The 14,512-nt window shown below is 37.3% G+C and overlaps 1 protein-coding gene across 3 annotated transcripts in view; it reads right to left on the bottom strand.

Moving 5' to 3' along the window:
- The window catches only part of TRAK1 (trafficking kinesin protein 1), an 83,316-nt gene that overhangs the window by 26,331 nt on the left and 42,473 nt on the right, over positions 1–14,512 (bottom strand). For all 3 annotated transcript variants that reach the window (XM_084283217.1, XM_084283219.1, XM_084283218.1), the window contains 6 exons: positions 11,989–12,069; positions 7,765–7,877; positions 3,676–3,776; positions 2,786–2,894; positions 1,076–1,154; positions 501–631 (listed from right to left, as the gene is read on the bottom strand). In XM_084283217.1, the coding sequence (XP_084139343.1) occupies positions 501–631; positions 1,076–1,154; positions 2,786–2,894; positions 3,676–3,776; positions 7,765–7,877; positions 11,989–12,043 (588 nt within the window). In that variant the 5' untranslated portion in view covers positions 12,044–12,069. The remainder of the gene's footprint in view (positions 1–500; positions 632–1,075; positions 1,155–2,785; positions 2,895–3,675; positions 3,777–7,764; positions 7,878–11,988; positions 12,070–14,512) is intronic.

Raw genomic sequence — 14,512 nt, 5'->3', positions numbered from 1 at the left:
TCTGTAACCTGCATCACAGGTAAGCAGGAAATTTCTAGCTTTTGTCAAGACCTTCTGCATCACTTCTTAGTTTAAAAACATTTGAACAACATTTAAAAATATTATTAGAAAAATATTAATATTAAAATATTATTACGCGCTCAACATTAGCCTATATACCCTGCTAAATGAACCTGCCAGACCCTAACACTAATGAGTATCTGCCAACTGAAATACTTGTACTGATATTCTTGCGTTACTAAAGTCATTAATAATTCACTGCAGAATTTTACATCTAAGGTTTAAAATAAATTTAATTACTGTATTTGATATATAACATAAGCATTTTTAATAAATATATACTTTCCAGTCACGTATGCTATATACTAAATATCAAACTGACACCTAGATAAGGAGGGTGGAAAATTTCCTTTAGGCTCTAGCATACAGAAAATTGTAACTTGTCTTCCAGCTACAATGGTAGTTAATTATAGCAATAATCTTGCAAGTGGATTCCTTACAGCTTTTGCCTTTTTCTGTAGATCAACAATCTGAGAGAGGAGATGGGTGATTTCTTCCTGCTGCCGGGCAGCATCTTCAGTTTTCTTTGCTAACTCCTCAGAGATATTGGCAATCTGGATGTTTGCATCCCCTTTAAGAAAAGTGATTACAATCAACATTACAACATGCAAAAAAAGCAAGCAGAAACATGCTGTTTCAGAACATTACTTGATTCAGCAGAATCCTTCCTCAACATACAGTACCATTTTATTGAAAAAAAAAAAAAAAACAACCAACAACCACCAAACAGTATGACACTAAGCCAGAATGACACAAAGTGCTCATGTCACAAAGGAGACTGTACTTTCCCTTAACATTAATATTTTCTGTTCAAAATTACTCTGCATTTGAGAAAGATTTAGCTTACAGCCAGAAATTTCTGCTGCATATAACAGGTCAGCTGGAAATTCTCTTATTTTCCTTATACAAATGGTTGGGATAAGTACTGAAGGAAAAAAAAATGCCTGATCTGACTTTTTTTTTATTTTTTATTGAACAATCTCAAACGAGAAGGAAAAAAAGAAAAAGGACATACTTAGCTCTTTTACGCAGTCATTGACAAGCTGTTGTTCTTTCTCTTCATAAGTAATTGTTTCAGTCTTCAGCTGACAGGCCTATTCAAGAAATCCACATCAAATATGCTACATTAGCATGTTTGTTCTTTGCCAGCATGTTGCTGCATTTCCATTTGCTTCAGAGAAACAAGCTTTTCTAATCACTCCTCCAGAAAGACAATGAGAAACACTGATTTTTGCCTGCCCTCCCTCATGTTCCAGAAAAAGGGGCCAGGTGAGTATTCTGCAGAGACACTGCTGCATAGAGAAACTTGTACCAGTATCCCCTCATCCCCACTAGATGTCACCAACATATTTTACATTAAAAAAAGAAGTCCTAAACATACAAAAGCCACATATGTAGAGCTTGATCTGGTCACCTGAACAAAGCCAGGTATCTAACTAAATGCTTGATTTAAATACTTGAATACCTGAACAAAAGCATTCAGATAGTATTTGAAAATTCCTGGCACTGTAACTGCGTATTCCACATAAAACCTCAGTGCTACCTCCCTCCTTTGTCTTTCCTCCTCCAACTCTAGGAGCACCAAGAGGAGCCTGGCTACACCCAGGTGGTTATGTCTAGCACCACCTCGGTGGGCAAGTAATATGTGCCAAGTGCTGGGGATATGCACAGACACTCACAAAAGCCATCCACAGAGAGCTGCATAGCTCAGAGGTTTAATTTTGGCTCCATGCTGTGTCTCACTGGCGCAGACTGCATTTCTCTGTAAGGGAAGGTGATGCTACAGAGAGTTCTCCTATAAGTTCCTGAAGCAGTGGCCCTCTCACAGTTCTAACCCTACCTTCATTATCCTCAAACCACCTATTGCTCATCTTGCTGGAGTGACTTCTCAGTGAGGTGTACAGCACTCTCCATTATGCAGTGTCTTGTCCAAAGACAACACTACCTATTTTCAACGGGCCCTGCATTTGCAGTAGAAAATGGTCACGATACTATGTTTTCATACATTGGTTCTTTTCCCAAAAATAGTTTTTCTCCTATACCCTGCTATGTGGTTGCAAAATGGTAATATGCTGTCAAAGCTTAGAAACTGTATTGAAATTTAATATAAAATTGTTTATAAGATATTATATTAGGGAGTGTTATTTCTGCTAGACATGGAACAATATATAAATTTTTTAAAAGTGTCATCTGTAAAACAAACAGAATATCGACACACATAAAGGGAAAGAAAGACACAACCTTAAAATATGAACAGACTTGAAACAAAATTGAAGATAATTAATGCAAATTTAGCCTATCAATTTATATTTTGGCAAACACTGAATTTTTACCAGAGACCCTATTAGCCTGCAAACTTCAGAACTGCAACTAAAATCACCCATGGCTACTGGGTAAGCCCTTCATGGCAGGTTTCAGGCCACAGTGCTGTACTCCAAAACCTGCCTGTAGCTCCTGCTCTACTCAAGGCTGTACACCTTACCACATTCTGCTGGCAAGGAAACTGCTATGACCATAGATTCATGTAGCTCCCATGTTTCAGTTTTTCCTTCATTTAGAAGGATACAGGACTGTGATTAAATAACTACAAAGAGATCTTTGTCACATGTGGAATTACTTACTCTTAATTAGACTCTCTCACAGCTTTTAATACACACTTCTCAGTACCTGTGTTCTAGCACTTAAATGAACTGTGTTAAGCAAAACACAAAGGGAGCAATTTTACCTCAGATCTAAGTACAACATTCTCTTCTTCGAGGTCCTTGAGTTTCTTTTGAAGAGAATCCAAGTGAAAGTAGTTCTGGACGGAGGAGGAAGATTCATTCCTCTTGAGACTTGTAAAAAAATAAAAACAAACAGGTTTTAACTCATTTTTACTTGCATGATGGCCAATCTCACAAGAAAATAGACTGAACAGAGGTCTCAAAGACAACCAGAGCCACATGAAGTACACCTTTGTTCATGGCAGTATGTTTGGGCAGCAATATAGTTTCAGTAATTTTTAGTTCCCGACATCTCCTTTGGAAAAGACTATGAGAAAAGAAACAACCTTACTATAGCAATCCAACAGCTCCCTGATTAATGCTGCACATGTCTCACCAGAACGCAGTAATAACTTTGCAAGCAAGGGCAGACAGCCCCTCAGAGCCTGCAATGCTGTTCAGCCAGCTAATTGCCTGGAACACACACTATAAACCGTGCTTTATTTCCTTTCCTCTGCTACTGAAAACAGCATAACATTTTTCAGCGTCCTCAGGTTCTTCAAGCACAAAGGTCACACACGTAGCACGTTCTAGCAGTGTGCAGAGATGTGGGGTACCATAAGCGGGATCAGTGCCAGCCTCATTGCCACAGAGAGCCAGCTCCTATGCAAGTTACAGTGCTGTGTCAGCAGCCTTCCTATCTTCTTTCCTCACTCCCCGACTCTTGTTGGCACCAGTATAGCCAGCTGGTTCAGTGCAAATCCTTCCAGCTTGTGCCACACACCAAGTTCATAGTTTTATAGCTCCAGCCTTTACAGGGATCATTTTACTACCTTTCAAAGCTATGAAAATTGTCCAAACCACCCTTGCTTAGTACCAGATGAAGGTTCAGCATTGCAGATCAATAACTTACGGAGTGGAACAGATGGACTCTGGCTCACTTTCTTCAGCAGCACTGGTATAGAACTGGAGCAGCTCATCTTTCATGGAAAGCTCATGCCGTAACTGAGAAACCTGCACAAAGAAACAGCTTGCAGATCAGTAACTTGCTTTTCTAGACACATTGTCAAGTAAACCCACTATTAATTGGTTATTCAATCTCCAAGCATCACCTTCAAACTAAATTAAGTGATCTGGAAGAGACCAGAAACCATTCCTCTATGTATTAAAAAGAAAGACAAAGCATGCATTTAAAGTAGACATTACATTTTCTACATTTTCTTTTTTAAAAATACAAAAATGCAATTCTTCACTGATACTAAATATGGTAAAAAAGAAAAATGCTTAAGATGAACAATCCTGACTGCCTACTGCATTAGTCTAGATTCACATTTGGAAAAAAAAGATACACTGCAGTGATATTGCAAGAAATTAACATGACACCATCAAGGCAAACATCACTTTATTTTGCATTTTATGTAATGACTGTCACCATCTGGCTAGAACACAGACCTCACAGACTAACATTTCTTCCTCTTCAGTAGACTGTAGATAAAATTATTACAGTGCTTGCGCAGGAAGGTTACATTTGAGACTCAATTGTCTGCTGAGCTGCAGAGCAACACACAGTGGCAAGCTGCCATTCTGAGGTTGCTGTACTTGTGGTGGCTGCAGTCAGTTTCTGGGTGTAGTTTGGGCCTCTGATGACTCCAGAACACGAGTCTGGCAAAGAGGCATATGGGAATCCCATACACATACCACAAACGAACAAAACCTAATTGGGTGGTTAGGATTCTCTGCAACTGTGAGCTACACAGACTTAACCTTGTTGAATTTGTATTTTGATTCTTCAACAGAAGGGTTAAAGGGCCAATTACACAGTAGCACTTAGGACACTTCACAGGGCAATTCAAGACCTCAGTGGTAAGAGGTTCTTTCTTTTTTCCTTGCATAAGTCTAAATAGCATAAGTGATCAGACTAATGTTTCCTCCCACTTGCACTGTAAGACTTGGTCTTTAGTACTCACTTTCCAATGCACAGATTGCAGAGCACATTCCTTCTTATTAGACTTCTACTTTTTGTATTGTAGGCATAATTATACCTGCAGTTATTACTGGCAAAACCTGAAGAGTGCCAATAAAATATATTTAAGCTGCATTAACATCAAACAAAAAGAAGGCTCAATGCAATAAAGCACTTAAACTACACAAATTTTTAAACAAACAAGGTCATTTACTTTACTACAATTACTCTGCAAAACCATATGTGCTAAGGCACCAAAGTCCTCCTGAGACATGGTTTCAAAAAGGAAATGCACATTTTTAAAAATGCAAGGAAAAAAAAAAAACAACAAACCACATTTCAGCCATGAAACAAAATCAATGCGTTCATTCTGCGAGGTTCATTTTTCTCCATTTCAGGGAAAGCTAAAAACCATGCCAAAATATCAATCTACTTCCTTCCAGCACATTATGGCTCAGCCTCTTCAAGTAGCAAGGAAACACATACTGTCAGTGGATGGGCACTAGATCATCTCTAGCTTTTTCTATCCTTTTCCTCCATATACCAAAACAACTGAGCATACTTTACTGCCATTTCCAAGCATTCCAATTCCCCAAAGGAGGGTGAACAGCCAGAGAGAGTAACCTTTTATGGGAAGAAGACAAAAGGCCATGGGCACAAGCTGAAGCACAGGAGGTTCAGGAAGCACTTCTGCACTGCGTGGGTGACTGAGCACTGGCACAGGTTGCCCAGAGAGGCTGTAAGGGCTCCCTCCTTGGGAATATTCAACCACCACCTGGACATGGTTGTAGGCAGCCTGCTCTAGGTTATTTATAGCATGACACACATACCAATAAAACCTTAACTTTACACTACACAAAGTCATTTTTTCTACATATTACAGAAACCCAATTTCCTTCAGACAAACAATTTTAGACAGTTTATACAGGATTTTAAAAGTCCCCATTCAATTCTCTTCTCTTTTCCCTTGCCTACAGGGACAATTGTTTAAGTTACCATTTTTTTTCATATATTCAAAATTCAGCATTATGAGGAGATCTGAAATCAACTAAAGAAAGAATTTCAATATGCAAGCATCATGAGCTCCAAGCCTGATGCGCTCTGCCTCAAAAGCATCAATTTCTGAAGGAGTCAAAATGACAGCATGAAAGATGGGCGTTGATAAAACACATGTCCCAGTATACCAAGCCATCTGGTAAGAAGCTTATTTTTGGTGTTCCTTTTCCTAGTGCTGCTCCAGAGTCCCATACACAACCAGGCCTGGCAAGGGCAGCCACTACCTCCATCCCCACACCTTCCTCAACCAAATCCTCCATTCTGGATGCACGGTATGAATTCCTGCCCAGTCATTATATGCATGCCTAGTAAATGCCAAATCAACCAATGCACAAATAAATGTCTGCCACATGATGGGCAGCAAGCAATAGCACTCTTTTGGATAGAATATAATTAGTTTTCCTTGCCAAAAAGTGTAGGCTGAAAGAGATTAATTCTCTGTGGGTGCTTCACTGCCATTTATAGTGCATCTGGGATCTCTCCATCCATGCTTTACTTATCAGCCCCCAACTTGGATATCATTCAACCCCCTACATCCCTGAGCATTTTTAGTAGCAGACATTTTTAAAGTTTTTATTCCACTGTGTTTCATTGTTCTCCTGCTTGCCCTACACCTCTGGGATTCCTCTCCCTCTTGTTCAAATGTACATATGAGCAAGGTTCACAAACCAACATCACTGCCCCTGAACATAAGAAACAACATTTGCCTCTACCTCAGTCAGTCAGTAAGACAGCAGAGTTTAAATAGTGACACTGAGTGATAGATGGAGAGGTCTTTTAAAGCATCCTGTATGGTTCCATTGAAGATCCATTCAGCAAGAATCTGCCAGTACCTACAGCAACCCACTCCCCATTCAGAGGAACACAGTAAGAAATATCAACTGTATAAACATTCAGTTAGAAATGCAACAGTATGTGTAAAACAAGGCATTATACCAAATAATTAAAAGTTTTCGGTTACATTTCATAGAACACACTAATTCAAAAAGACATGCACCGTCACATTATATTTTAAACGTATTCATCAACAGTCTAAAGCATTGTCACTGCAGTCAAAAACTGAGAGAAATGTTTGTACTGCAGCAGGCTAACAGTCCATGCTTCAATAGATCCTGCCACAGTTTCCTGAAAAGACAGACAGCCAAATGACAAGAAACTGAAAGATCTGAGCAATCTTGACAAAAGGTAGCAAGTCCCACCCTTTGCTTCACAGCATAACCCAGCACTCCCTAACATTGACAAGTTCATACATACAGAGTGTGTTAAATAAAAATCAGTAATCACTAAAATATATCCTGATCCATCTGAAAAATGGAGTCTTAACACCAGTCTGTGAAATTGACCCTACTTGGAAAAGGTGGAATGCACATGATTTCAGTGAGTGTGCACTACTGGAATCTCTATAAATATAAAAAGCAGTCATATTCAATTTGAAAAGCAAAGGGAAGCACTCCTAGCATTCAAATGGCATGATCTAAAAGCCAAAATTCAACTTGGGTATAAATAGAAAAGCATTAGGGAAAAAGCAATTAAACATCCATCGGAGAGGATGTGAGAGGACTGAGAAAGATTCAGGGGAGAAACAAGAAAAAGAAAAAGCTGCAGAAGGGAAAAAGTGATTAGTGAGGGGAATTATACATAGGATGGGAACAAGGACAAAACCAGTAGAAGAAAACAGTGGGTAGAGTGACTCAGAACCAAAAGAACAGCTGATTTTGAGGAAAATGAAATCTGAGGCATAGAATAAGTCAGTACTCCACCCCCGTCCTCCAAATGGCCTTGATTTGAGCCAACAGGTCAAATGATATTTTTTTTTAGGTCATACATTTGCAAGTTTACATGGTATAAAAATGGCTGTCCAAGCTGCTACAACATGGATTGACCTGCTATGGATGGGATGCCCAGGAAAATTAAGTATGGAAAAGGTAAAGAAGGAAAATTCTCCCCATTACTGCAGATACCTCAAAAGCATGAAAACCTTACCTCTTCCCTGATGTGTTCTACTTGCTCCTCAAGGAACTCATTTCTTTCTGTCAGTGACTTATTCTTCTTTAAAAGTGACTGGCCAATCCGAGCAGCTAATTCTAAGTCCCGTTCTTTCTGTAGAGCGTTAAGAAAAGAAAGTAAATGGCAGATGAAAGGGTAAATTTGTCATAGAAAGGAAGGTACATGTAGTTAAAACAACAGAAAGCCTTCTTTTTTTTTTTTTTCCTCTTCTGCAAGGGTTGTTTGTTTAGGCTTTGCTAATTTTCTTTTTCTCTTTCTGTTTATCTAACACTAACATTCAGAAAAGACTAGCCCATACAGAGGTACTGAGCCATATCATAGCTTTAGGGTCTAACGTCAAACAATGTAAGTTAAACCAGAACTAGTTCTCCATTATGGCTTTGAGAGACTACCGAGGGAAACTATTCTATCACCTTGGTATATAATTTGCAGAATGCAATCACAGAACTTCACTAGTTTCATTTTAAGGACTTCAGAAACACGGTAAAAACGCCAAAGAACTCAAAACATTCTGCAGTTTCCACTTGCTCTACCTTGAAATAGAATGCAGCCAGCAGTGCAGGAGCCTGTCCCATTACAGTGAGTATTCAGCCTCCTATCCTCTTCATGTAAGCAGGTCATTAGTGCTTTAATATAAAACCAGATCCTATCCCTTTCTTTTTTTTTTTTTTTTTTTTTTTGCAGATGCTCAAATCTACATGAAGTAGAATTCTCATTTCCCCTTTGTTACCTCTTTCTATGTGCACAGAATTGGAAATAGCTCAGCCAGACACTACACATACCAATAAAAATTAGAGGCCAGTCCCACTGATGACACATATCTATACACTAGGTTGTAATCTGCCTGTGGCAGATTATGCAGCATAAAACTCTGCAACATTAATTAAGCGTTTTCACTGATGATTTCCCTTATTCAATTACTAGAATTATTCTAAAATAGTGCAAAAATGGCACTGTGGTCATCTCCCCAGTTATCTTTAGTTCAACACCATTTGAAGAGCAGTTTTCTTCCTTTCACATATTTACACAAAATAGTATTTGGGGCTTATTTACCCAGCTGACAACCATTTGATTTATGACTAAAATCTACCTTGTGACACACACGACAAAGCCTAAAAAACCTACAACTAGTCCTAACCTGGACTGGAAGTAAGTCGATAAACATGTTCCTACTATACTCTGCTCTGGTGTGGCTTCACCTTGAGTACTGGGTGCAGTTTTGGGTGCCACAATATAAGAAAACAATTAGAGAGCATCCAAAGGAAGGCTACAAAGATGTTGAAGGGTCTGGAGCAATAAGGACTGGCTGAGGTCCCTTGGTTTACTCAGCCAAGAGCAGAGCAGGCTGAGGGGAGGCCTCATGGCGGCCTGCAGCTCCCTCACGAGCGACAGGACCCGAGGGGATGGCATGGAGCTGGGACAGGGGAGGGTCAGGCTGGGGGTTAGGGAAAGGTTCTGCACCCAGAGGGTGGTCGGGCACTGGGACAGACTACCCAGGGAGGTGGTCAAGACACCGAGCCTGTCAGAGTTCAAGAAGCATTTAGACAACACTCTCAGACATAGCATTTGATTTGGGGTAGTCTTGTGTGCACCCAGGAGTTGGACTTGATGATCCTTGTGGGCCCCTTCCAACTTGGGATATTCTATGAGATTCTACGAATTTGAATAAGAGGCTTTCATAGTGAAAAAATGAAGTTTTGTAATAATAAAGTGATGGGTTATTGATCACTGCTGTGTTGACATATAGCATTTTCCAAATGATTTTTGAATGTCAGGATTGCATTTGCATTAAAAGCCATTGGCATTATCTACCCATAAAATCTTGATAAAATCTTACATACAATATTTCAGAACAGTAAGTCCCACAAAGCTATCCAAAAATGTTTAGTTTACATATTTGGCCAACTTATTGTTCAGCAATTCAGTTCACTTCATAAATAGAAAGTGAGGAGGAAAAAAAACACATATCAGTGCATCTTTGACTCTACTGAGGCAGAACTATCTAGTAGCAAGGTTTCTGACCTCAAAGCTGAGGAAGACAAATGTGTTTCCAGGCTCTAGACCTCTCTAGATTTCCTACAAAATTTTTAGCAATTCAACTCTAAATCTCAGTTTGGGGTTAGGCCTCCTCCTCTCAGTGACATGGAATTGATGTACTACAGCAACATGAGTAATAAAAACACTGAAGTCTTGATTCTACAATTAATGATTATGATAACTTAATGATTCCACAATTCTAGGAAGTTAGACACATTTAAACCATTCTTAGGAAGGGATGAGAAAGCAAGTTCACAGGGGAATCTGTTTCCATTCTTAGCACATACCCAGAAAAGCCTGATGTCACTCCCTTTGCTCCCTTTTCAGGGCAATAGGCACAGATTTTCAGAGTATCTGCATGCAAGATGTTTTGAGATCTACTCTCTCCTGTCTGCACGGCAAAAATGCTGCACCTCCCACCCTGCCAACTTTGTAATACATTCATTTAAAGCTTGTCAACAAGAACAACAGGCGGACATTTAGGTTTTGAGTTTGTTTTTCATTTGCCTGTGTTATGGTTGCAGAAGGAGTTACACCTTAACTTCTGCAAACAGATTTAATCTCTTGCGATAACCAACATTTAGAGAACAGAGAAAGGAGATGTAAGTGCAAACAACCGCCCAGGAAAAGTGATTAAATTGGAAATGATGGCCAATTAAAAAATCTCACTGGAAATATTTGCTTTATTAAAGGTTCACCTACTGCACATTCCTCCATTTTCCCTTTGCTATCATCCAGGTAGGGAAAGTAAACCAGATGCTTTAAAACATTGGCTCGGCAAATCCTTCTAGCATTGTTCCTGTGAATGTGATTTCTGGATCTATAGACATTTGGCTATGGGAAACTGGGAGGAAACAGTCTGGCAAAGTGCTGCATCATTACTAGAAGGAGCCATGGAAACAAATACAAGTAAATCCCAGCCACAGAAGACAAAGGAAGCAAGACACAAAGAGGTAACAGCCTGTTACTACAAGTAGTTTATTCCTGAACATGGCTTTTAGATAAAGCATCAGTTTGAATTGAAGTTTCATAAGAAGTTGTTTAAAAGAGATTATCTCAAAGCAGGACTTTGTACTGAGATTATATTATCAAATGTAGGTGAGAGATGTGAGCATTACCATGCCTGTCCCCTTGCAGATTTGGAGGAAGAATAGACCACATACCTTGGCCACCTAGATCCCATTTTTGACATTGCAATAAGCAAGCAAATAGGTATGAAGGAAAAAATTACGTTCAGAGATAAATTAATATAATTGTAATAGTTTTCACCTGAATAATTCTTCATAAACAACATTTTGAAAATTATCACAAGTTCACTGCAGAAAAGCAGCTAATTTCAAGCAAACTATTTATCATGGTATTTACTGAACATAAGTATTCCATCCTGTAACTTGACAGCTGTTGTTTTTTGTTTTTTGTTTTTTGTTTTTTTACCATTTCCTGAGAGTCAAGGATTACAGTCATAACAATGTACATAATAACAGTATTAAAAACAAAAACAAAACACCACTATATATATATACTTATATTTAGCTTTATATATATATATATTTATAAATATATAAGTATTTTATAAATATATATATAAGTATTAATAAGTACAAATATATATATAAGTATTTTATAAATAAATATATATATATAATATATATATATAAGCTAAATTTTTCTTTTTTTAAAGAAAAAAAGGCTTAGAGATGAATGGAGCATTAGATTTTTTGATTTTTAGTTTTTGTATCTGTGCATTCTTCTGGAAAGATGCTAAGATAATTATCAATACAATAGTACTTGTGATTTTTCTTATGAGATTAATCCATAAATAATAATACTATTAGCTTTACATGTACTGTAAAAAAAAAAAAAAAAGTTTCATTTAAGGGTATTTTTTTTCCTCTTCTCATTCATTTTGGCAAATATTTGGCCAAGAGTAAGTTAAATGGTCCCAGTTGAAAAATAAGCACAAATCCATAGGAGTAATGTAAACAAATGACCTTTATTTATAAAGATTATTTACCTTTCCAATTAGATGAAGTTTACATACACTCAAGGCACTTATTCCTCCTCATTTGAGAAGGGTCTATGAACAGTCACTACTAAAACCATGTAATTTCTGTACTACTTTCTCATACTGTGTATGGGTCCTAAACTAAAGAGATGTAATACTTGCCTCTTCAAGTAGACGTGTAACAGCATCTATGTCATTGTATGTTTTAGTCATCTGGCCCACTCTTTCAGCACATAGAACTGTGAAAAGATAAGACGAAACATTAATAACATTGGCATTACCACTGGGAGAAAAATATATTCTTTAAAGAACATAGATTTTCTTAAATTTTCATCTTAAAACTACTTATTTCAACTATGGAGTATGTATAACAAAACCTAAAAGAAAAAAAAAAGCTATCAAAGTTTCAAGCCGGGAATACTAATGTTTCTTTTTTGCAAAGAGTATTTGATTTTGTCAGTCACAGAACAAACCATTAAAACAAAACTTTATTTTCTAAAGAGAAACGTATTGAGTTTACTAGGAAAAAAAAATCAAGAAAGACATGAAAATGTTCTTAGACACACAACTAGAATTCTGTTATGTCACCTAGTCATTGTATTGCATGCAATAGAATTGTTCCATGAATAAGCAACTCCAACAGTGTCAGTAACAATGTTCATCATAAATACTATGTCATAGTAATGGAACTAAGCATTATGGTATGAGACAGCAACATCAATAAAAAATGCATGCAAAATAATACACCATTCTTATAATACCTACACCACATCATCGTGGCCATTGTATCCCTCATAAAAAATGTTTACTAAACCGGGTGAGATGATTAATCACTAAGGTGGAACTGGGAGTTTTGTTAGACTGAAAGAAGTATGCGAAAGTTTAGTCTATCACCATAGGTGATCCATTAAGAAGCTATACAGGCTTATTTGAAGTCTGCAAGTTTTGTAGAAGTCCATAAATAATCAGAGGAAACATCAGCACTTTCTGCTCCATTCTGACATACTTTTTTTTTTTTTTTTTTTTTTTTTTTTTTTTTTAAGTTTCAGCTGTGCTTAATCCTCAAGCCCTATAATTGTGAAAAAATGGATTGTTAAAAGAGTTGAGTTGATCATATTGACTACTGGCTAGCAGACTGCTGTAATGCAAATTATTCTTCTGGGGATTTACCCTTGACAATGTCAGTTAAAGCTCAGTCTGACTGACTGGCTAATGTTGCTCCAGCATGCATTAAGAGAGGTTGAAGGAAAGACAAATAAGGCCTAATTAGATTGAAAAAAAATAAATAAATGCACAGAGTACAGCAATAGTACAAAAAGGCTTGTCACCCTAAGGAAATGATGCTGCCTGATTATAAATATACAAGATATTAAGTACATAAATATACAATTGATCACAACTAAAGGTACATCGATAATTTTTCAAATACAATACTTTGGTATCTGTTGAAATATGTTTTTTTCCCCATACTTGAACATCAGAAAGTTGCCCAAACTACAGCAAGAAGTATTCTGTTTGTTTTCCTGTTTTTCAAGCTCCAGTTTTGAGGTTCAAACCCTGAAAACATTTTAGTGACATCAGCATTGCCAGTGAATTCCAAAGAATGTCATTCATAACAATTCAGAAGAATTACATTTATCCAAATAATTATGTCTGAAAGTGGTAACAGTAAAAAGTTTTTGTTTCAAAGTAGTAATTTGACAAAAATTACAAGCAAAAATACAACGCATTTGTAAGCTACAAACTATATAGTCTGCTTTTGAGTAATCACGATTACAGACAATGTAGTAACTTGTAATAGAGTATCAGTAACTTGAAGAGAACATCACCTCTATAAAAAAAAAAAGGCAGTACAAAGAAGCCTTCTGCTAAAACTCCTTAGAAAGACGGATAGTATGACTTCCAGAAGACTATTCTCAATAAAAATGATTCATGTTAACTACTAAAATAATTTTTTAATACATAAGTTCATGGGTCATGCAATAATGTCTATCAGAAGCACTGAGACCAACAGTTTATTTTCCAAAACAACAGTACACTTAATAGTTTCCTTGGTTACAACATTCCCTCACTGCTATAAAATAACGTTTGAAATTGTCATTAGGAGGTGTATATTAACTCTGTCCCTGGCACTGATAATCGTGGCAGATTATGACTATGGCAACCCCACTCTATTCCAGTTCAAGTGACTGTATATGCCAGCTGATAAAAGGATGGGGCTCCCTCAGACAGGATAAAGTCACGGCCAGGGAAAAGAGAGGTAAAGGTTCATACATGTGGTTGCTCACTCAGCTGTTTCTTCATATTTTGCTGTTTAAACTTAACAGCAGGTTATCACCACAGTCCAAAATTAAACAGCATTTTCAATAAATATAGTACTAGAACTCTTTGCATACAGGTAAGAACTTTAATTGATAATCAACATTTCTGAGCTGCAAAGGAAAGGTGACCTTAACAACAAGCCTTGATATGAGGTAAAGTCAAATATTTCTTTTCGATACCTGTAAACTGAGTAATAAGTGCCAACAAACCAGAGAAACTATCACAACAGATTTATTCCCAGCAATAAGTAGCTACCTAGTTGTCAATGGCTACAGTATCTGTTTCCATCAAACTTCTGTTAACACAGAGGTCTTCATATATTACTCTGACAACGTGAAAGGGTTTTAAAGCAGAAGTGAT

The sequence above is a fragment of the Netta rufina genome (assembly GCF_964035555.1).
Source record: "Netta rufina genome assembly, chromosome: 2".
NCBI classification, from domain to species: Eukaryota; Metazoa; Chordata; class Aves; order Anseriformes; family Anatidae; genus Netta; species Netta rufina.
This window is presented reverse-complemented; position numbering and strand designations above follow the sequence as displayed.